The sequence below is a fragment of the Neomonachus schauinslandi genome, chromosome 7, assembly GCF_002201575.2.
Source record: "Neomonachus schauinslandi chromosome 7, ASM220157v2, whole genome shotgun sequence".
Taxonomy (NCBI): domain Eukaryota; kingdom Metazoa; phylum Chordata; class Mammalia; order Carnivora; family Phocidae; genus Neomonachus; species Neomonachus schauinslandi.
In genome coordinates this window covers 117282231-117306689 of record NC_058409.1, presented here as the reverse complement: position 1 = coordinate 117306689, position 24459 = coordinate 117282231, and the positions used below count along the sequence as shown (strand labels likewise).

The window sequence follows — 24459 nt, the reverse complement described above, 5'->3', positions numbered from 1 at the left end:
TCCGGGGAGGGAGCTGGCTGCCCGCAACCCGCCGCTGGGCTCGGTGCTCCCAGCGTTAGAGATAAAGAGAAATCGCGGTTTGTAATCCGCATAGAGCTGCACTAGGGACCCGCGGCTCCCTGGACGGAGTGGGGCTGGGACACCACCAGCGTCTGCCCAGCAAATGGTTGTGGTGGAGTCAAAAACCAACATCCCCTCTCCCGGATTATCTGTGCTGCCCGCAGTAACCACCAGCCCTCACAAGGAGTTGCATAGCCAGTGGGAAACCCTTAATTCCCAACCGGGCGTTGCAGCAACCCTTAAACAGCCTGAAAGTGGTGCAGGCACCATTGCTCCCACTCCCCGTCCCCCAGTCAATCCCGTTGGGTATAAAGAAACCTTTATTTTTTTTTCCCCCGAGACAAAGCCAGGAGCATCTCCCTGGAACAAATTTTCCTCAAGGAGAGAGTTCCCCACTCCCTCCTCAGTATCACTGGGCCCATCTAACTTTTCCCTTTATGGGAATACAGAGGCAAACCCCTACTGGGAGTTGTGAGGACTCAGGGTTCCTGGCCACTTAATCTCTGGACCACCAGTTTCTAAACTCCAGGGCCTGAAGCTAGCATTCTGCCAGCCACAGCCAGCTCCCTTCTGCTGGCCATCCCTGGACACATAATAGCCCTCTAACGCCTCTGACCTCCACTTAGCCTGATTCCACTACTCCCTCCACCCCCTCCCCTAACCACAAGGACTGGCAGCCATTCAAGCTCCTACCCAAGGAATTGGCTGCTCCCTGGGGCTTGTCCCACCTCTCCAGGACATTCATTCCTATGCCACTCTGCTAGTCCATTAGGACAATAAAATTTCAGTCTTTTTTCCCCTATTAGATACCAGGGCCCAAGTCACTATCATTCCAGCAACTCCCTCTCAAATTCCAAAAGGAAAGTCCTTCTACTTAAGGGCATTCCTGATAAAACAATCAAAGGCGGAAGACCCATTGGGATGTAACTATTGGAACCATTCACTTCAAATGGCCTCCTCTAGTGGTGGCCCCTGGCTCTTTCTTTTCTTACTAGAGGCATGGAGGCATTGACAGAATGCCATGCCACATGGAATAAGCCCAAGCTCTTGTACTTCCTAGTAGGACTGCCAAATGGATGCCTGTGACTCCCCCTCTCAAGATGGTAAATACTCCCTAATATGCCTTAAACAGAGCAGTGAAGGCCTATGCCCTATTATTAAAGATAGGCTTCAGACAAGAGTCATTAACCCAAAAGCTCCCTTTTCAATAGCCCCATTTGGCCAGTGCTTAAGCCAGTCACTAATGCATTGACTATGTATCCAAACCTCACTGCTCAGGTTCCCTGATTAAGGTTCCAATTCCTGATATTATAGAACTGATCAAGGACATACAACAGGCCCAAAGAACACCCTCTGCAGTCATTGACCTAGCTAGTAGTTCTATTTTGTTCCCACTGTATAGGAATCCCAGGCTCAGTTTTCTTTCACTTTTGAAGGGACTCAATATACATTTACTCAGCTCCCAGTGGGATATTTAAACAGTTCTACAATTGCACATAACCTCTGCTATCAGGTTTTATAGGATTTAAATACCTTACAATTGGAAAGGTGCCGTTTTGGCATTATATTGATGACATTATGCTGAGGGACCTGACATTATTCCCTCTGAGGAGGCAGTATAGGCAGATTTGCACACCTTCACAGTCACATTTACACCCCACATTTATGCAGGCCCAGTTTTATCTGTCAACTTTCTAGGCATCATCTGGTCCTCTCATTGCAGAAAAACTAAAAGATATTGGCTGTGTTGATCCTATGTGAGAAAACTGAAAAAGGCATATGCTTCTAGAAATTATGAAATGTAGAGGTGCCTGGGTGGCTCAGTCAGTTAAACGTCTAACTTTTGATCTCAGCTCAGGTCCTGATCTCAGCATTGTGAGATAGAGCCCCACTTCGGGCTCCATGCTGGGCATGGAGCCTGCTTAAGATTCTCTCCTTCTCATGAAAAAATGTTCATCATCATTAGCCATCAGGGAAATCCAAATCAAAAGCACATTGAGATACCACCTTACACCAGTTAGAATGGCAAAAATGGACAGGGAAAGAAACAACAAATGTTGGAGAGGTTGTGGAGAAAGGGGAACCCTCTTACACTGTTGGTGGGAATACAAGTTGGTACAGCCACTTTGGAAAACAGTGTGGAGGTGCCTCAAAAATTTAAAAATAGAGCTACCCTATGACCCAGCAATTGCACTCCTGGGTATTTACCCCAAAGACACAGATGTAGTGAAAAGAAGGGCCACATGCACCCCAATGTTCATAGCAGCAATGTCCGCAATAGCCAAACTGTGGAAAGAGCCGAGATGCCCTTCAACAGATGAATAGATAAACAAGATGTGGTCCATATATACAATGGAATATTACTCAGCCATCAGAAAAGATGAATACCCAACTTTTACATCAACATGGATGGGACTGGAGGAGATTATGCTAAGTGAAATAAGCCAAGCAGAGAAAGTCAATTATCATATGCTTTCACTTATTTGTGGAACATAAGGAATAGCATGGAGGACATTAGGAGAAGGAAGGGAAAAATGGGGGGGGGGGAATTGGAGGGAGAGATGAACCATGAGAGACTATGGACTCTGAGAAACAAACAGGGTTTTAGAGGGGAGGGGGAGGGGGTATTGGTTAGCCGGGTGATGGGTATTAAGGAGGGCACGTACTGCATGGAGCACTGGGTGTTATACGAAAACAATGGATCGTGGATCACCACATCAAAAACCAATGATGTATTGTATGGTGACTAACATAACATAATAAAATTTTTAAAAAAATAATAATAACAGTAAAAAAAAAAAGATTCTCTCCTTCTCCCTCTGCCCCTCCCCACCTCTCTAAAAAAAAAAAAAAGAAGTTAAAAAAAGAAATTATGAAATGTATTTATAAATTTGCAAATTTAAAAAGTGCTGGTATAACACTCAGTTCACAATACTTCTTAGTTTTCCCTAGAAATTAAGGCTTCTAAGAGTTAAAAATTCTAAATAATATATATAATTAAAGCTACTGGAAATAATAAGGGAAGCATCTTCACATGCCAGAAACATAGGAGGTGTTTTCAGTAAGACAAGGTATGAAGAATGGGGGTGTTTTTTCTTAAGGGAAAAGAAAGTAATTTTGTTTTAAAGTGAGGCTGATTGCTTAAAGAAGAAAAACAGGACAAAATTGGAATGTAGAAAAGAAAGTTGTAGGGGCGCCTGGGTAGCTCAGTCGTGAAGCAGCTGCCTTCGGCTCAGGTCATGATCCCAGGGTCCTGGGATCGAGCCCCGCATCGGGCTCCCTGCTCAGTGGGAAGCCTGCTTCTCCCTCTCCCACTCCCCCTGCTTGTGTTCCCTCTCTCACTGTGTCTCTCTCTGTCAAATAAATAAAATATTTAAAAAAAACAAGTTGTAGAAAGACTATAGAAAAGGAATGTTTGAAAAGGAATTTTAATGTATGGTCAAACTGGCTAAGATTAAAATTAATTTACTTAAAAATGAATTTTAATATCAAAAGTAACCTGGTGCAAAATTAGAATTTGCTTTTTTCTCTGTTAAAAGAACAGTTTTCTTGGATTTTTGGTATGTTTTTGATAACAGATTATGTAAAGTTTCTTTACTTTTTTATGATAAACTATTTTTATTACATAGTATTTCGTAGGTATATTCAATCAAGAAGGTCAACAGAAACTTGTAAATATTCTGCTAAATAGCACACTCTACATACATAGATTTTCAATGTGGTAACATTAAAATAATCCATTTCCTTTATTCACATAGTTTTGCAAACTGGGTAATAAATAAGGATACAAACACAGAAAAACTTCTTTTCTTAAGCTTGTAAGATTAAACGGAGAATACAATTCTATTTAGTGATAAGCCGATGATTGACCCTGACCCGAGGAACACAAAACTCAAAAAAGTAGCTCTTGTTCAGAAAAGTGTGGTAGAGGGTGCATAGAAGTGATACCTTGTGGTCTCCATAGTGGTCTATTTGAGGTGATTTTTTTTAATTGCTAAACTGTATTACCAACTCATAATAAAAGATAACTAGTCAAAATTTAAAGCATTCTGATCAAAATGGGTCTGCACATGCCTTTCAGAGCCCAATGGGGCTCCATCCGAGGACCCTGGGATCATGACCTGAGCTGAAGGCAGATGCTTAACCAACTGAGCCACCCAGGCGCCCCACATTCTCATCTTCTTTACTGTCCTCAGGGTCTTCTAAACCATCAAGCCCACTAACGTTTCCAGCAGGCTGGCTGCAGACAACATCTTCCAGTCCCCAAGAAGGTACTCTCACAGGCAGCCTTTGGATTTCACCTGGGTAAACAGCACCATCTGCTCCATCCCTGGTTTCCTGTGTTGCGTTAAGGATCACCAGACTGCAGAACTGGCTGTGTATTCAGCACTGCAGCAACATGACCATTTTCCTCGGAGCAGGTGTTGAGATACCGTGAGATCTTCTGAGGACTCTGGGAATTCTGACCTTCCATTGTCCTTTCTGCTTGATTTTCTAGACTCCTTTTAAGTTCCTTCTCCCTGGAGAAGTTTTCCAGATGTGAAGTTAGACCATTTATCTTTGTCTTTCTCTGTCAGTTGAAGTTTGTAATTGTCCTCTACTTCAGCTAGTGCTAGTGTTACATTTCCAGCAGTCTTCACTTGCTCTTTCCATTTCAGCTCCATGTTTGCAGTTCATCGACATATTTATTGAATTTTGTTTTCTCATCCCGCAAGAGTCGTTTACCTTTATTATATTTTTCTGTTTTGTCAGCAGTTTCTTTGGTCACTTCACAGACTTGCCCCTTTGTTACACCGTCAGAATCTGTCTCGGCTGCAGACGGGGGTGGCTTTATATCTATAGTAGACCCAGCAGTAGCTGGGTCTGTGTTTATGGAGGCACCATTGCCTTTTTTGCTGATTCCCAGTTTTCTTTGTGAAGACACTGTTGCTATTGGCTGATTGGTCTGAAAGTTTATTTGATTTTGGAGCCTCTGGCATTCCTTGATTTTTTTTCTTTGTAATGATCTGTTGCCATCTGAAGACAAAGTTTCAAGTCTTCAACTTCTCAGTTCACGTTCCAGTCTATCAGTCTTTTCCTGGCCTTTTTTCCTCCACAGCATTTAGTTTAAGTTCTGCCACTGCATCAGCTTTTTTCCAAGTGTGCAGTATGCAGATCTGCCATTGTTTTATCTTGCACATTTACAGCATCACTAAAAGTTCTTTGGCCAGAAGAAAACTTCTTGCCAAGTTGCCTGAACATGTTCCTCTGCTTATGAAGTTGCTCCTTAAAAAAAAACAAAAAACAAAAAACAAAACCGTATCTTCCTTACTTGAGGTTGTAAACAAGAAAGCCGTTTGCAGATTTTCCTTTTCAGCCAAACACAACTACAGCCTGCCAGTCTCTTCTTTGAAATGAGTAATCATGCTTTCTTTTTTTTTTTAAGTTTATTTATTTAAGGAATCTCTACAGTCAGTATGCGACTTGAACTCACAACCCCAAGATCAAGAGGCATACGCTCCCCCCTTACTTCCCTGACTGAACCAGCAGGTGCCCCTGAGTAATCATGCTATCTTTGTTCCCATCTAAATTCTTTAAAGTCTGGACCTCTGACACAAGCTTGGTATTTTCTATTTCAGTATTCTTCAAATGTACCTTATAAAGTTTCTTCTCATCCTTTTCCATCTTCAACTGATATTCCGGTTGTTCTCTTTCATATTGTGCCTTCCAGAGTTTGTCCTTTAAACTGTCTAATTCAGTTTCTTTTTCAATTGCTTTATGTGTCACTGACACAATATCTTCCTCAAGCCGGAGAGCTTTGGATGTAGCTTCATTGTATCTCTTCTTAATTTCTTCATTTTCCGTTTTTAATTTTGTGATACTTCAACAAGACCCTTTTGCTCTGCTTGCAGTTGGTCACATCTTTTTGATGGTTAAGCTCTCTTTCCAGTCTTCCAACTTATTCTCAAAGTTGGGTTGTTTCTCCTTCCAGAACAGCAATTAACTTTAATAGTTCTTTTTCTTTCACGGTTTCTTCAATTTTCAACTCATGAAGGCCAGCTTTTTGGTTACAACCAACATGTCAGAATTTCCTTCATCTTCCGCAGTAAGTAACTCTTCAACTGGAGAAGCTTGAAACTGGAAAGGTTTACTTGTTCCATGAATTTCACCCTTATGGGTAACATAACAGAACTGATAAAATTCTCCATCGTCATTTGGAAGGTAATATCCTTGAAATGCTAACACACAATTAACTGTTGATCCTTCTATGTAATGTTCAGGCATAGGAGACCATAAAATTGTGTAATAATCGCAAGCAGTACTCCATCCAACCTTGAATATACCAACCCAATCTTTTGGATGTGGATGGATATATGGAGTTAAGGTGTAATGACATTCCAGGTGTGCATTAGGAAGATAACTCTTGGCCACATTTTGAAAGATGACATGGGCAAAGTTGGAAGTCTGCAAGGGGACTTCTTGAAGAGATGTCACTGTGAATCCTTCAAGGGGCTCCGGGCAGAGGGAGCATGAGAGAGGCTTCTGAGCCTATACCCCCATCAACCGCCAAACCTCTCCCACCACGACTGCCTCCCTCCACCGACTGGCTACACTTCCCAAGTTTCTTTACCTTTTGAGTATTAAGTTTCATAATAATCTGTGGTTCTATTTGGACAAGTGCTTTAAAACCTTTTTTAAAAATATTTTTTACAAACTACCCAAAGTCAAATTGTAAATGAAGTCTTTTTGACATGCACTATTTCAAAGTACTTGTTAAATTAGGCTTATTTGAAATGTAACTAAATGTGAAGTATTTGTTAAATTAGGCTTATTTGATATGTACATTTCATGGGACCTATTGTCAAATAAGTAAGACTAAGCCTTCTTTATATTGTATTTTAAGATTGTGGTACACGTGAATGAAGTCCATTCTCCTTCTGCAAGAAATGGCCCTTCATTGCCAGGCTTTTGCCATCTTGATGTCTTTGTAACATGGCAATACTCTGCTCCTGAATCAGAGAAATTAAGATGGGTGAACAGTGGTTGTAAATTAAATGAACAATCAGGGCCATGGGAAACCCAAGACACCTGCTTGGTTCTTCCCAGCTGCCTGGCAAACCCCATTTTTTGGTTTTTGCATTCCTTCACTCCCTAGTGCATTTAAGGTGACTCAAATTATGAATAGACATCGGTGGAAAAACTTCCATAACATTGCAAAAATAATCTACCAGTAATAATCCTGGAATATACATAATCCTATAAAACTGGTTTTGTTACCAGAGGCTTCAGACCTCCTTCTGGACCTTCTGAACATCTGCAGCTGGACTTCATTCAACTGCCACTTATTATGGGTTATGAATATGTTCTTGTTATTTGTATGTGGTTTTCCAGATGGGTTGAAGGTTTCCCCTGCTACAAAGCTGATGTCCTCATGGTAGCAAAGAAACTGTTAGAAAATGTTTCTCACTTGATATACCTTTCCCAGTCTCTAGTGATCGAAGAACCCACCTTCACCAGGCAAATCATATGCACCTTAATGAAAACCTTGCAAACTTCTTGGGATTATCATTGTCCCTATCATCCTCCATCTTCAGGCAAGGTTGAGAGAACTAATGGGATCCTCAAATTTAAAACCTCTAAACTTGCCAAACAACTGGACTTCCCTGACCTAAGGTATGCTTTTGATTTTGCTGACTGCTCATGGTATCCTTTTGGGAAACATAAACTCATTCCACATTAGATGGTTACCAACAGACCAATGTCTATTGATATACAACTTTCTGCTGATCCTTTATTATCTCATGCTAATATGACTGGCTACTGTAAGTCTTTAATGTCTTATGCTAAAGCCTATCATCAACAGGTTAAAGAAGCCTCCCCAGATTCCAGTTCAAAGGATCTTGCTGGTCACAGTATGGAGGCTGGTGATTGGGTATTCTGGAAATGTCATTAGAGAAAAACAGCCCTTGAGCCTCATTGGAAGGGACCTTACCAAGTGCTCCTGACCAGGGACACTGCTACAAAATTAGAAGGCATTGAGCCTTAGATACACATCTCACAACTGAAGAAGGCTCCTTCTGATATCTGGTCCTGTATAGACACTGGAGACCTCTGAAACAAATTGACAAGGAAGAGAAGTAGCTGACATTGAGGTAAACTGCTTCTGCCCAAGACAGGGGATCAAGACTTCATACTTTAAACATGAAATACTTTCTCCCTCTTTTCTTTTCCCTTCTTCGGCGTTGGCCTGGAAAGACCACCCTCATTCATATCTCCCAGGCCACTGCTAAGGGGAGTAACCTCTCAGATTGTTGGATTTGTCATCAAAGATTCTGATCTATCCATGATGCTAGAGATCCATCCTGTCATCCTCCCTGTGACCAATTTCTCTTCTTTTCCTAATGTCACTGCAAAATACAATCAATCACCCTTAGAAGTCTCTTACTAAGTTCAGCTTTTACGGCCAGAACATCCCAGTGCCTTGTTTTTACCTTTCTCCAGTAATAACTGTACTTACCCAATGTGTGAACTAGACTAACACTATCTTGGACAAATCCACTATGATGACCATTCCATGATCTGAAGACTTCTTGGGCATAGCACCCTCCCCAGTTTTTCTTTCTGTTTAATCACACACTTAAGTACAGTCTTGGGACATAACATCCTTGATCTGTTCTGGAGATATAACTGTGATTCTCAAACATTTCCTCCTGGGTGGTCCCCTAGCACATACTCCCCAACCTTTCGGACTACATTTAGCATGCCTGCACTCTCTATATCATCTGGTAAAAAAGGGAGTGAACTGGCATTGGGTAGAAGAACATCAAGCTACCTTTGACCAACCTAAGATATTAGTTGCTCAAACACAGGCTTCAGGTCATGGAATGGTCCTTTACCTTGTATCCCTGGACCATAGATGTGGCTGTTACGTGAGATTAGATGAATCAGGCATTATGGCAGGAACAGCATGGGAAGTTAACTCCATTGGGCTTTTGGTCACAATGCTGTCAGGGAGCAGAGATCTGATATTCTCCTACTGAACAAGTGTTGAGTCTATAAGGCCCTTTAATAAGTGGAGCCCATAATGACCATTCTTCTGGTAAATGTCTGGAATGGTTTGCCTATAAAGGGGTGGATAAAAAAAATAAATAAAATTTAAAAAAAGGGGTGGATAGACAGGATGTTTGCAAAATTGGCATCTGCCATAGCACAAGCCCCTATAATGCCTACTTACACCAATGAGTGTTCTTTCCACTGGTCCATTGGGAGCTGAATTACATGCTATCTTTGAGCTGGTAGGATATGAAACCTTTAATGTCTCTCCCCAGCCTCCTTATAGAGAACCCCTCATAAATAAATAAAGGAGGGCACATGCCCTATTCCTGAAGATGCTTGGTATATAGATGGCTCTAGTAGAGAAAATCCTAGTCACTGGACTGCCATAGCAATCAAACCCCAGACTGATACTATGTGGTTTGAGTCTGGGGATAATAAAAGCAGCCAATAGGCTGAATTGAGGGCTGCCTGGATGGTATAAGTACATATGAACCTTGGCTCCTTACCCTCTGCAAAGACAGTTGGGCTGTCTATAAGGGTTTGACAACCTGGGTGGCCCAGTGGGCTAGGGACAACTAGAAAGTTTTATAGAAACCATTATAGGGAGCAGAATTATGGGAAAATATATGGGAAAGGATGCAGGACCCCACTGCCTCATTTACTGTTTTCCATGTCTCAGAGCATAGGCCGACCTCACCCCCTGACACTATTGAGGAAGACACCTTAGCAAACAGGGCCCTTACCCCATACAAAGTTCAGAATTGGTTGCATGGATTCATAAGCACAGGGGGCGTCGCAGTGCTCGGGTGGGTTGGAACATAGTGAAGGGAGCTGACATGTCCCTTTGCTGTACTGACGTCCTAGCAGCCTTCAGCAACTGCCTGGTCTCCTACCACCTGAGACCTAGGAAGTTTCCACACACCATGCATTCACCTTGGGATCCAACCAGTTTTAGACTGGCAAGTTGATTATATCGGTCCTCGACCCACGAGTCAAGAAAAGAAGTACATCCTAACTTGTGTTGATACAGCCCCTGGGGTTTACACAAGCCTTCCCCTGTAAAAGGGCTAATCAAAATGCCAACATCAATGGCCTAGAACAACTTAGTAGTGTATGGATAACTTTGAAGGACAGATAGTGATAAGAAATACATTTCACTAGACATCCTGTGCAGGACTGGGCTCATGAGCAGGACATACATTGGGAGTATCATTTACCCTATAATCCACAAGCTGCTGGACTCACTGAAAGAAGAATGACATTCTTAAAGCTCAATTCAGAGCCCTCTTACAGATAGTTGGACATCTTGCCAGAGGCCATACGCTTGTTACATTTGACAGCCTGTGGCCACACCCCGTACACACAGTTAGGTACCAAAACCAGCACGCCTGTGACTATTACCATCTGGAAAACGAGGCCTGAGGCCCTGGTTCCTGAGCTCAAAGCAGGCCAGAAGCCACCATGGTTCTGTGCTCCTCAGCCCATTCTCCACAGGGGAGGGGACACTTGAATGGGGGTTGGAATGGCAACTTCCCCCAAGTTGGATAGGCTATTTCTTGCCAGAGTGTGAGAAGTGTCCTGGACAGCTAAAGTGGTCCCCGTTGATCCTGCTGGAGTTGGGGCCAAAACAGTCAACATTTACGTTCCAGGCAGGCACCTCTACCACAAGGCACTATACAGCTGGTTACCTAACGTGGTTGTTTGTGCCACCTTTAATTTTACATGTACAGGCTGACTCTGTGGCCCCTGGGCAACATGTTCAGTGTGTCCCTCCTGCTCATGCACCTCAGACTGCCTCTGTCCTCATGACAAGAGTGAAGCCACTAGCATTATCTTTTTTTTTTAGATTTTTATTTATTTATATTAAAGAGACAGAGGGAGAGAGAGAGGGAGAAGCAGACTCCCTGCTGAGCAGAGAGCCCGATGTGTGACTTGATCCCAGGACCCTGAGATCATGACCCAAGCTGAAGGCGGATGCTTAACTGACTGAGCCACCCAGGCACCCCAGCCACTTAGCATTATCTTAATTGGGGGAGAGCATTTTCCCGGACAAGTACCCCCTAAGCACTTATTCTTTTGTGTTTAGCCTCTGGCTGCTCCTCTCTTATTCTGGTAAAGGAAACCCGTTTCTGCAATGGGCGCAGACCTACAGGGATGGTTTACAGTGGGATTCATGCTGGATATGTGGTTTTTGCTCCCTTTTTCAGAGGTCTCTTTTACTGTTGCTGTCTGTACTGCTGCTGTGGTTTATGCCATCAACTGGAACACTGTCTGGCAAAAAGCCTACCCCTCCATGATGAATCCCTCCATGATGGCTCAGGGAATATTGCGGAAGAGATAGGCGCGTGAGATTGTAAGAGCTGGATTTGAGGGGTGGAGTGTGTGAGCCAGGCTAACACCATCTTGGACAAATCTGCCATGATGATTGTCCTGTGACCTGAAGACTTCTTGAGCACCACACCCTCTTCATTTTTAATTTTTGTTTAACTGCACATTTAAATTTTGTTTAACCACAGTGTTAAGTGCACTCTTTGGGTATAATGTTCTTAACCTGTTCTGGAGATATGAGTGTGACCCTCGAACATTTCCTTCCGGGTGGTCCCCCAGGACATACTCCCCAGCCACTAGGGCTAAAAAAGGTCTTATGGGAGGTGGGATTGTGGGGATCTATTCATCTTGTAGCTGCCCAAAACACACTTCTGCCTGTAAAGTCCCTTTAATAAACCATTTCTTGTCAAGCTGGACTTATTAGCCTTTTTTCTTCAGTCTTTGGAGTCTTCCTTCGGCCTTTGGAGGTTGTTTTCCCTTTCATGGAATACCCAACTAGATAGAAATACCTATATAAATCTTAGTACATTTGCACCCCCACATTCCCATGATTATCTAGATCAGATCTGCCCCCACTCATCAAGAGAACTTACTGGCAACACCTGTGTCTGCAAGACATTTAGAATGACTCTTTCTTTCAGGCTTGGGGATTCTTTCCACTTGCACTTAAAATCTGACTGACCCCTCGCTTGAACAAGTACAATGCAGTAATCCCTGTACATGAACCCATTAATAGTACCACCCTAATGGGAATGGTCTGTCCTCTACAGGGTTTGTCTTTGTCCTTCTTCTTGGGCTTATGATGCCGAGATGGCTGGTGCACAGCTAGGCAAGGCCTTGTAGGTTACCTAACTGTGCCTGTAACTTTCCACAGACAAACTAAGACATTTCATTGGTTGAATCCCCTGGTAGAAAGGACCTACCAGGAGGCATTCATGACTCAAGATTTGCTTCCTTTGGCAGGGCCGTACTCGCCTAGTTAGGAGTAAGTGTAAATGAGAATATGATCAGGAGCCTCTCTTTAACTCTTGAAGATATTGCAGACTCCGTTGCTAAGACGATAGCTGCCCAACGAAGATCCTTAGACTCTCTGTCCAAGGTAGTTCTTAATAATAGGGTAACTCTTGATTCTCTTTTGGCTGAGCAAGGTGGTGTCTGTGCTGTGGCCAACACCACCAGCTGTACCTGGGTTAATACTTCTGGAGAAGTTGAAATTCCATTATATAAAATCATGGAGCAAGCCACCTGGTTTAAAAAGTTGGCTCCTTCAGCAGGGTCTTTCCTTATTTGATTTTGACTGGTTTAAGTTAGAAAGTGAAGAATGCTCACTGTTGCCTTTTGTGGCAAGAGAGGACTCCACCGTGTCACTAGATCGATCCCCGAAAATGGACTATTTGCCCCTGGTTTTCTGGATTGAACTTTCACTCTACCCTCTTCCCATCTAGTCTTAGTTTTGCATCCATTCTTCAACTCAGAGGGGTTTCCTTTCAGACATGCTCCATAAAAGACTGATAGCTTACAACCCCAGGATCTTCTAGTCCTGCAGGGCACAGAAGGGCTCTGTGGTTACCATCTTCAAAGTACCTCCAGATACTTTCTTCTTCTTGGTTTATTTCTGATACAATTGCTTCTAGTAATGTAGGATTATATTGAGTGACTTATGCTGAAAGCGCATTCAATTTTAAAGATTTTATTTATGTGTCAAGGGGGAGAGCAGGAGGCAGAGGGAGAGGCAGGCAGAGGAAGAGGGAGATGCAGGCTCCCCAGCTGAGCAGGGAGCCCGACACGGGGCTCAATCCCCAGGACCCTGGAATCATGACCTGAGCCGAAGGCAGACGCTTAACCGACTGAGCCACCCAGGTGCCCCGAGTGCATCCAATTTTAACTCCTAATAAACTCTTGGCTGAAAACTGCATGTCTCCCTGTGGGAGAACAGCAGTGTTACTTGGGGACAGTATGAACCTGGTCTTGTGAAAGCAGAGTTCAGATTTCACAGTATAATCCAAATCCATGAATGTTCTGGTGTTAACTGGAATCCCAGGAGGCCCTGTGAGAAGATTCTGCTGTCCCTAAAATGTAGGGAACACAAAGGGAACCTTTCTGGATGGACTAACCTGGAACATCTGCTCAGGAAAGTGAAAAGAAAGTTACAACTTCTCCTGGAAAAGGGGAGAGCTTATCAGGAAGGTGACAAGTAATATGGCACTAAGTAATCACTCCTCTGAAGTTAGGATTATTGTTAAGGAGGAAGGGAGGAAGGGGCACCTGGGTGGCTCAGTCGTTAAGCATCTGCCTTCGGCTCAGGTCATGATCCCAGAGTCCTGGGTTCGAGCCCCACATCGGGCTCCCTGCTTGGCAGAGGGCCTGCTTCTCCCTCTCCCAACTCCCCCTGCTTGTGTTCCCTCTCTCGCTGTTTCTCTCTCTGTCAAATAAATAAATAAATAAAATCAAAAAAAAAAGGAGGAAGGGAGGAAGAAAGGATAAAAAGATAAAATTTCTCCGAGGTTTCTGAATTGTACTAAGCTAAGTATTTTTCTGGTTAATACTTAAGACTAAGTATTGGCCAAGACAAGAAATGCCCAAGGAAGAGCAGGCTTATTTAGAGTTGTCTGAAGACATCCAAAATTGCTGATCAGTAAATGAGGAATCCAGGCCTGTAGCATCAGAGTCTGAGCAGGAGATATAGATGTGTGTATCTTTGGTACTACCTTGTATTTCAAGACAAGGGAGTGGTGTACCCATCAGAGGTGGGAGTATAGCAAGAAAGGGATGCATATACTGGGCCACAAATTGTTCTGAAGACTTGACTTGAATGTTCCTAGATTGGAGCACCTGGAATGGCTGAAATATTTCTAGCATTTTCTAGTTTAGAGTGAGCCTATGGAGGACTTGAGTCTCATTCAGAGTAAATCTGAGAGGTGTTCTGTTTCCAGAGTGAATTCCCCCTGAACCCAGCTTAATATCATACATGTTTGCAAAGGAATCATACTAAGAAAACACTTGGGGGGGGCGGGGAATAACCATGCAGAGTCAGAGGTAGGAACTAGAATGCAGAGTCAAGTTTGTTTGTTTGTTTGTTTTTTAATTAACAGAGCAGAGTTTTAGTTAGGAGTCCCTGATATCTGAATATCAGAAAGCTTTCCTCTAATTACAAGTTATATGCTATCCTCTGATAACCACTTTTGAAAAAATACATTTTTTAAAACTCAACAAAGATTAACCAAAATGTCCCATGAAACAGGCTCCTGGTTCCAAGAGCCACTCAAAGGACTAAGTTAAAAGCTAATCAGATGGGTGGGCTTGGGGTCAAGAGAGGGGGGATGTCAGCAGAGGGACCATTTGGCCAAGGCCTCAGACTCATAAGGATCCTCAGATTTACACATTAGATATTTCCTTGAACTAACATTGTACCTATAGTCACCATTTTTCATGGACAGGAGTGAAAATTGTCATGTCCTAACTTTTAAGATGTTTAAAATTCTGTAATCCTGGGGCGCCTGGGTGGCTCAGATGGTTAAGCGTCTGCCTTCGGCTCAGGTCATGATCCCAGGGTCCTGGGATCAAGTCCCGCATCAGGCTCCCTGCTCCTTGGGAGCCTGCTTCTCCCTCTGCCTCTCTCTCTCTCTCTGTCTCTCATGAATAAATAATAAAATCTTTAAAAAAATAAAATAAAATAAAATAAAATTCTGTAATCCTGTATTTAGTACAGGATAATGCATTGCATTTGTTAAGTGTGATGTTTTAAGACTCACCAGATTTTTATTTTACCGTGTGGCTGGCTTGGCTACTTCTGTACTCAGCCACAAGGAAGAATGTCTTTTTCCTTGAACGGTAAGGCCTAGACATCTGAAAACTACATTTCCAAATTTTCCTTGCCAACAGAGCTGCAGTTAGACTTTGTAAGTGGAAGGCACCCTTGCTTGGATCCGAGGCAGGAAAAAGTCATGCCACTTAGGGCTTTGGCAGTGTAATAGGAACACAGTCAGGCTCACACAGCATTGGCTGCTTTCTCTTTCTTGACAGGCAGAGTAACTGTGACCAGGAGTGGTTTCAGAAAACAATTTAAAAATGAGAATTTAGAATTAGTTCTCAGACCTAGAAATAAGCATAACCCTAGATGATAAGTGCTGATTTGTGAATTTGCTAAACTTAAACATGATGACTGCTTCATTTCTACTGAAACACGGTTGACAGGTTATAACTTTTTATTTCTGTAGTGAAGAATCTACTGAAGTCAAAATACTGGACGTCTAATTGGTCGTCTCTACAGACCATTTTGATGGGATTGAGGGCTACAATAACTGTAGGGTGTGATGCCTACTTCCACTGAATTGCAGGATTTACAAAAACAAAAAAAGATTCATGGTTTTAAAATTTTTGAACCAGAAACTTCAGTAATGGCCCTGAAAGAAGCCTTATTTCTTATAGGTACAGTGATGAGAGAGCCAAAAATCAGACCCCAACTTTGATCCTTTTAGAGGCAGAATTAAAATATAAGATGAATTCACATCTTCACCACACCTCTCACGTGCAAGCAGTGGGATTGATTAGCAAGTAATAGAACTCTCTGGATTCAAATGGGTTAATTTCGGTGGATCTTTGTAAACATAAGAACCTTGAATCTCCACATCTTTCTGAACTTCCTCCTCTGTTTGAGGAGGCTAGCCCTTTCTTTCTTTTTCTTTTTTTAAGATTTTATTTATTTATTTGACTGATAGAGATACAGTGAGAGAGGGAACACAAGCAGGGGGAGTGGGAGAGGGAGAAGCAGGCTTCCCGCCGAGCAGGGAGCCCAATGCGGGGCTCAATCCCAGGACCGGGGGATCATGACCTGAGCCGAAGGCAGACGCTTAACGACGGAGCCACCCAGGCGCCCCAAGGCTAGCCCTTTCTTGATTAAAGACACTGAGATCTCACCTGAGAAAGTTAGCTTCTAGAAGAATGTCAATTAGCCTCAAGTCATAACCATCATAACTCATTCCAAACCCATAACTAGATGCAGATACTAGAATGCCCCAAAAGGACAACTGTAAAATCTAAATTTGGATTTATTGCTCATATATCAAAACAATTGCAATGGGTAGATAATTTATATTGGCAGAAACCTTTGGAATGTGTATGGAAATGAATTCTAACGGTACTATATCAAGGTCAGAACATGAAACATAAAAAATTTATTTATATGGGTGCAGATAGAAATTCCAGATTTCATGTACATAAGGGGAGAAACTAAAAGACATTTTAAGCTTGGGGCACCTTGGTAGCTCAATTAAGCATCTGACTGGCTCAGGTCACCATCTCAGAGTCCTGGGATCCAGCCCCCAGTCCACTCCCAGTTCAGAGGAGAGTCTGTTTGTCCATCCCCCACCCCCTGCTCTCTCTCTCAAATAAATAAATAAATAAATAAATAAATAAATAAATAAATAAATAAATAAATAAATAAAATCTTTTTAAAAAAAAAAGAAAAAAAATTTTTAAAAAAGATTGAAGCCTAAGATCAATAATGACATTTTAGTTACAAAATTAATGCAAATTTTGTGCAAAATTTCATAGAAATTTCTTATAAACTGATGATAATATTCAAGATTACCCTTACAGTTTGATTTCTCTATTTCATCTGAAAATACGTATTTTCTTTTTTAAGATTTTATTTATTTGAGAGAGAGAAGAGAGAGAGAGCAGGGGAGAGGCAAAGGGAGAGGCAGAATCTCAAGCAAACTCCACACTGAGCAAGGAAGCCCAGCGTGGGACTGGATCTCTCCATCCTGAGATGGTAACCTAAGCCAAACCAAGCGTCAGAAGCTTAACCGACTGAGCCACCCAGGTGCCCTGAAAATATATATTTTCTATATGTATACTAATATATACCCATATTTTTACACAAATAAAAATTTTAATGTCTCTATTAACTCATATATTAGTACAATACTTATTTTCCTATAAGCATTCAGATGAACCATGCTTTATTATTTTATTCGATCCATCACAATGGCTCCGGGAAAATATGCTATAGAAAGAAAGATGGGAAAATTATTGAGGACGGGGTGAGCCTCGTCTGCAACTTGTAAAGCTTTATAAGTTGGTGACTATTCCGCCCCGTCCTCACCCTCCGGGGTCATCCTCCGAGTGCAGGGCACTCCGTCTTAACTCCCCACTACCCCCACTGTCACACTCCGAGCCGCGCACTGGCGCGGGCACATTCAGGAGCTGTTGTGGAAAAGCTCTCCCACTTTTGGCTCCAAATGAGTACCACGAAAATGGAAGCAATTTTTCTACTTTCCTTCTCCACACGAGGATCCCTACCGGGCTGCAGTGATTTAACACCGCCCGGCCAGGGTCGGGTGAGCAGAAGTTAACATGAGAAAGAAAGGGAGAAGAGCAGAGCAATGGAAAACACTTGGGGTGGCTCGCGAGAGAAAGCAGAAAAGAGCCCGCCACACTCCTTAAAGTGGGCAGGAAACCAGTCCTAACAACGGACGGGGTGTGTGTGTGTGGGGGGGGGGGGTTGCTTAATGCCAAGCCAAGCCTCCTAGCTCTCCAAGCACTCATAGTTTAGTCTCTTACTACCCTCCTCCAAAAACCCCTCCCATTCTTTTTTCCTTTTCTTTTCTTCCTTCCTCTCTCCCTCCCTCTCCACCTCCTTCTCTCTTTCTAATAGACCTAACGTTTTGTGAGCCTGAGTGTAAACGGTTACCCAAATACAATTTCACGCTCAAGGTTCCCAGGAGAATCATGCCCCCCCGCCGCCCCATTCCAGAAATTCTGCAGCTGTCCACTGCGACGAAGGAAAACTGCACAGCCTGGAGGAAGGGAGACTTTTTCCTTTTCCCCCCAAATCTGCTGCTCCGCAATTGGCCTCTTGGTGACTACTCCGCCCGGTCCTCACAGGTTCCTTCTCCGGGGTCATCCTCCGAGCCCGCGTGGACCAGGGGCCTAGACTCGAGGCCCGCAGGTTCCTCCAACGCCTTCACGTCGGTTGGGAGGATGCCGAAATTCGCGCGGTATCTGGGTCCGCGCCCACAACTGAGGTCCTAACGCCGCGAAACGGCTCCCGAGGCCTCTCCAGTCCCCGCGCTGCCCGCGCCCCCAGCCCGCCCTCAGCCCTCCTTCCCGCCCCGCTGACCTGGCGGCTCCCGGTCGCCAAGGTCCGGAAAGGGGCCGCCCCCGCCCCCACTTCCGCGGTAACTGCCAGCTCTGCGGCCCTCACGCCCACCCAGTCGCTCGGAGGGACCCTCCTTCCGCCTCAGCGGCCAAACTCGCCATCAACCACATCTGTAAAACGTAAGGGAAAGCTTTGGTATAGGGTAGAATGTCATTACGAAATAATGCCCTCAAAACCAATGAAATTTTTAGCATTTAATTTTATAGATGACTTTGGGACACTGTTAGGGAACAAATGAAGGTGATTTAAAACTGGAGAGTTAAATAAAACTTGACGAGAAGAATTCAGGGAGACAAAGTCGGGGAGGACTAGGCTGGCACAGCATGGAAGCCCTCCGCGCAGGCGCTGGCGCAGGCGCAGTTCCAGGCCCGGCTGTCCCGTCTTGCGCACCGCCCTCCGACTCCGACCAAAGCTTCTGGCCCACAACGTGTGCCCCGAGTCTGAAGTCGCAGCCGTTCCCAACCTGGGTTGTTGGAACAGCGTCCCCGCCTGTCCCGTGACTATATTATGATCTTCGTGGACCCTAGGCACACTTTTGCCTTCGTTGGCCTCTTGATCCATAAAACAAAAAACATGTATTTTATGTGTGCATTGGTTTTTAAGAAAATATATTAATATTAAATATACATTTTCTTTGACCTAGAATTTAATTTCTTTCTTCTGGTTTTAAAAGAAATTAAAACAGGGGCCACTGGGTGGTTCGGGCGGTTAAGCGTGTGCTTTCGGCTCAGGCCGTGATCCCAGAGTCCTGGGATGGAGACCAGCATCGGGCTCCCTGCTCAGCGGGGAGTCTGATTCTCTCTCCCTCTCCCGCTGTGCTTGCGCTCTCTCTCTCTCACTCTCAAATAAATAAAAGCTTTTAAAATTTTTAAAAAATAAAAGAAATTAAAACAATTTTGTGGGCCAGTGAAAGTATTGTGGGGCCCTAGGCATTTTGCCTAGTGGAAAAGTCAGGCCCGCTTTGTTTTTGTTTTTGGTTAAGATTGATTGATTGATTGATTTATCTATCTATCTATCAGAGAGAGAGGGAGAGAGCATACGCAGGGGTAGTGGAGGCAGAGCAGGCAGAAGGAGAAGCAGGCTTCCTGCTGAGCAAGGAGCCCTGATGCGGGACCAGATCCCAGGATCCGGGGAACACAACCTGAGCCAAAGGCAGACGCTTAACCCACCTAGTTACCCAGGCGTCCCAGGCCCGCTTGTTCTGCTGTTGATTCCTCTAGCGGGCAGTTGGGGCTCAATCTCAAGAAGTGGTGAATTCTAAACCTGCTCCAAATGAGACTTTCCTTCCCCGACCACAGCCTCCACGGTTGTTGTGCTGAGAGATGAGGCAAAGGATTTAACAGCTGCCCAGCTATAGGGTTTTGTGCTGCCTTCTAGGAGACTGTATTTTTGTGTAAATAAGCAAATCTCCCAATGATGAAAATGATTCCTCCTCAGGTCATCCTAACATTAGAACAGTAAAAACAAGAGCTTCTTTCATTCGAGCGAGCTGTACAAATAAAAGAAAAACCAGTCTACTTGTTTTACTTTACTCAAAACTCTTCTGACACCAGATGTGTGGGTTTTCCACACCAAGCAATTCTCAAATTCTCAGGACACTGTCATACAATTCAATTCAGTTTTAAACAGTGTATACTTGGAGTAGGCATCAGATCTCACAAATTAAGGGCTCAGTCCCGCTAAACTGCCCCCACTTTAGATGCCAATCTCAAGTCCTGGTCTTCCATACTCTGAGTGACCAGCTATAAATTGGGGGTTTCACCATCCAACCTTGAGTTCAATAATTTGCAAGAACAGCTCTCATAACTCAGTAAAGCATTTTACTTATGAATACTGGTTTATTACAAGGAATACAACTCAGGACCAAACAAATGCAAAGGATGCATAAGGCAATATATGGGGAGAGGGCAGAGAGCTGCTTTGGGTTGCCAACCTCAGGGCATGTGGATGGGTTCATCAACCCAGAAGCTCACTGAAACCTGGGTTTATGGATTTTCATGGAGGCTTCATCACATAGGATGACTGATTGCTAAATCAGTCCCCAGACCCTATCCCTTCCCTGGAGGATGTGGGGTGGGGCTCTAAATTCCAAGCTCCTAATCATGGCTTCAGATTTCTGGTAACCAGACCCCCAACCAGGAACACACCAATCGTTGCCTTCTTAGAATGAAAGATGCTCCTATCACCTAGGAAGTTCCAAGGGGTTCAGGAGCTCTGTCACCCTCCTTTCACCCTCCCCCATTCAGAAAAGTGCAACAGTTTTAGTAGCTCTGTATCAGGAACCTGGAACAGAGACCAATACATATATTTCTTATTATTTCACAACAAAGATTTCTTCACCATTCAGTTACAATTCAAGGTTATCAGGTTCTTCAGTACACCAATATGAAAACACCTTCCCAAAAGATATGTTTCACTTATTTTGAAATTCATTTCTACATATGGAGATTATTGAGGAAGAGTTTTCCTTGGTTTGAAAAGAAAAAGATCACCCAAGAGTTTCTAGAGAAGAGCAAGGTTGGTTGTTGTTGTTGTTGTTGTTGTTTCCCCTCAAGATTTACTGATGATTAACTTGGCAGATATCTCGTACTGTGACTATCTTAATTGTAACCCAAGTTGCAAGGCAGGGAGTTCACTGTTAAAGTAGGACATTGATTGGGAACCAGTGGAATCCTGTAAATTGGGATGGAATATATAGGAAGACCCTCATGAAACTGTGGACATTGAGCCTTTAAATTTTGATGAATCTTCTTTGCTAGTTGAAGTATACTCCTACCCTCAGTGGTATTGGTCACTCTATCTCTATCTAAGGGGAAGAAACTGTATTGCCTGAGGAAAATATAATGGCTTCCCCTGAGGCAGTTTGCATGAGAGAAAATGATGAGTCTCCTCAGATCCATACCTGCCACCCCTCTTTGCCTCTAGACCTATAACTAAATTCAAGTCCCAGCAGGCCCATACTCACCCATACTGGGAGGGTTCAGAAGGCGTTTCTTTCACCAATACTGTGAGATACAACATTTTAAAAGGAGCTCCAGGGGCGCCTGGGTGGCTCAGTCGTTAGGTGTCTGCCTTCGGCTCAGGTCATGGTCCCAGGGTCCTGGGATCGAGCCCCGTATCGGGCTCTCTGCTCGGCAGGCGGGAGGCCTGCTTCTCCCTCTCCCACTCCCCCTGCTTGTGTTCCCTCTCTCTCTGTCAAATAAATAAATACAATCTTTAAAAAAAAAATAAAGGGAGCCCCAGTACCCTCAAAGAGCTCTGTAATCACTCTTGTCTGTAGGCCAGACCTTACTGTGGGTGCTGCAGTCACTTAATTAGGAAACCTAAATGCAATGGGAGTAATTGGATCCTGGGGTGACAAGTGATGGTACTCAACTACCAAAGGCAAGGTGAGGGTGTTAAACCTCAAGGAACAGCAGGATCAAAAGAGCAATCAGAATAGTCTGATTCTTGTACCCCTATGGCTATGGCTAGATGATTATGGTGTTCCTAGAGGTAAAGAGATAGAAAGCCTATTAAATTCTTACTTGATCTGTATAAGCAGAAAAGTTCTAGCGTAAGTGAACAAAAGTCTTACCTGAATCATAAAAACAGAGTCATGGCACTTAAATCCGTTGAGCCAGTTTGCAGGCCCAGAACCCCTTGAATGAATGGGAAGCCAGGCCCCTTTGCGGAAGGAAGGTCCCTGGCACACTACTAAAAATGTATACTGTTAATTTTCCTTCTAACCTTCCCCAGAGGGATCTTTGGCCTTTTACCTGGGTAACTGTGCATTCAGGAAAAGCTTCTGTGGACTACTGGACACTGGCTCTGAAGTGCCACTAATTCTGGGGGACCCGAAATGTCACTATGGAAGTTATGGAAGTCAGATGATCCAGGGAGTTTGATCTCAGGTCTGTCTCACAGTGGGCCCAGGGGTCCCCAAACCCAGCCTGTGCTTATTTCCCCAGTTCAGAATTGAGAATAGTACATAGTGAGTAGCAGGCAGAACCCCCACATTGGTTTCCTGCCCCATGGAGAGGTGTTATTACAGTGTGAAAGGCCAAGTAGAAGCCACAAAGAAGCCACTAGGACTGCATCACCTAGGAAAATAGTAAATTAAAAGCACAACTGAAGTCCTGGGGGGATTGCCGAGATTAGTACCACCGTCAAGGATTTGAAGGTTGCAGAGATGGCGATTCCTATTACATTCCTATTTGGAGTTCTTGGGGCCGCTGGCTGCCGGCGTGCTGGATCTCCTAGAAGTCCAGCGAGCGAGAGCAAGTCTGACAACCTCCCACCCGGCTCGGCATCCGTGTGCGCGGGAGACCCCACCGCCCGCCCGGTGCACAGCAAACCAGGCGACCCAGGGTCCCCGCGCAGGGACCGGCACAGACCTCTCCCGCTCCGGCGCCTCGTCCTTCCCCAACAGCCAACCAGGAACATAAGTCAGAAATAAGGACTTGAGCATTTTCGTATAATTTTATTAAGAAAGCAAAAAGAAAATCTCCCAACGTCTATGGAGGGCAAATTTACACTGATCAATTATAACGGATCACTGCAGCATCGTTGTTCCAAGAGAATCCTGCCGTGAATGCGCGCACAGGAAGTCTGGGCGGGGGGGGGGGGGCGGACGCTCCAGGCGGGCGGCGGCGGCGGCGGCGGCCCCGGGGACCCAGGCCACAGCGTGCGGGACCCAATCCCCGCAGCCTTCGAAAGCCGAGGGGTGGCTCCTCTGGCAGGAGGAAGACAACGCTCTGAAGAGGCCGCAGGCGACGCCGGCGGAAAGGGCTGAGGGGGCGGCCGGCACCGGGCTCTGCCGCCGGGCTCCTCCGGCTGCTCGCGGGTCGTGGGGCTTTGAGTTGAGGGCTGGGGGCTCTGCTCCCTGCCTCGAGGTGATCTGCTTCTGGCTCGGTGTCTCCGGCAGTATCGGCTCAGAAGCCCGCAGGGCCTACAAAGCAGCTCCTGGTTGAAGACCTCGTCGTCCCAAGCGAGTTGGCCGAGCTCAGGATAGAAAAGGAGCGGCCAGGGCCCAGAGTCCTCAGAGCTCAAGGCTGGCAGCGTGCTTGGTCCCTGCCCCCGCTCGGCCGGATCCCAGGCCCCGCGCACACAGCGCGGAGAGTTCCGCTCCATCGCTTCAGCGGCTGAGCGGAGGGAGCGTCTCCAGGGATTCTCCTTCCCCGCCTATTTGTATTCGCCTGGGCTCTAAGGACCCGGCTGGCGGAGAGGATATTAAGCTGGGTGGTGACGTTTCCTAAGGTGTGAATTGCTTCAGAAGACGGAGCCTGATGAAATTAAGGGAAAATCCAATAATCTGACGTGGAGTTATCCGAAGTTGTACTTTGTTGACTGATAAGATTAAAGGTTTTTTTTTTCTTAAGATTTTCTTTATTTATTAGAGAGAGAGCACGAGCGGGGGGAGGGGCAGAGAGAGGGAGAAGCGACTCCCCACCGAGCAGCGATCCTGACAGGGGACTCGATTTCAGGACCCTGGGATCATGACCTGAGCGGAAGGCTTAAGCTACTGAGCTGCGCAAGCGCCCCTAAAGATTGGTTTAAAAGAAACTTTAGGTAGAGGGGCTTGGTCAAGACAAGCTCTTTGGAAGGTTACTCTTTTATTTAAAAAATCCTATGTGCCTGACACTTTTAGGTAACTTTACATCCATTTCCTTCTGCTTGGAACATACCAGCAGATTTTACCCAGATGAACAGAGTGAGAAGTGGCCATCTCTGTATGAAATCACGCTGCTAGTTAGTGGTAGACGTCAGACTCACACCCTGGTCTTGTATTTATCGGTTTCTAAGTTAAAAGAGCTTCAGAATTTCAGCCAACATGTATGATGGGGAGGGGTCAAGGTCTAGGGATCCAGATGCACACTGTTTCTGTTCAAGTT

The 24459-nt window shown here is 44.6% G+C and overlaps 1 protein-coding gene across 1 annotated transcript in view; it reads right to left on the bottom strand.

Moving 5' to 3' along the window:
- The window catches only part of ANXA2R (annexin A2 receptor), a 32233-nt gene extending 8535 nt beyond the window's left edge, over positions 1 to 23698 (bottom strand). Inside the window, 18 exon segments of the mRNA XM_044916678.1 lie at positions 4231 to 4410; positions 4412 to 4576; positions 4647 to 4732; positions 4735 to 4951; positions 4953 to 5020; positions 5023 to 5050; positions 5053 to 5107; positions 5109 to 5152; positions 5154 to 5190; positions 5192 to 5355; positions 5358 to 5470; positions 5610 to 5912; positions 5915 to 5965; positions 5968 to 6105; positions 6108 to 6542; positions 8937 to 8962; positions 16342 to 16429; positions 23521 to 23698. Of these exon segments, the coding sequence (XP_044772613.1) occupies positions 4231 to 4410; positions 4412 to 4576; positions 4647 to 4732; positions 4735 to 4951; positions 4953 to 5020; positions 5023 to 5050; positions 5053 to 5107; positions 5109 to 5152; positions 5154 to 5190; positions 5192 to 5355; positions 5358 to 5470; positions 5610 to 5912; positions 5915 to 5965; positions 5968 to 6105; positions 6108 to 6542; positions 8937 to 8962; positions 16342 to 16429; positions 23521 to 23698 (2376 nt within the window).
- Between the last annotated feature and the right edge of the window lie 761 nt (positions 23699 to 24459).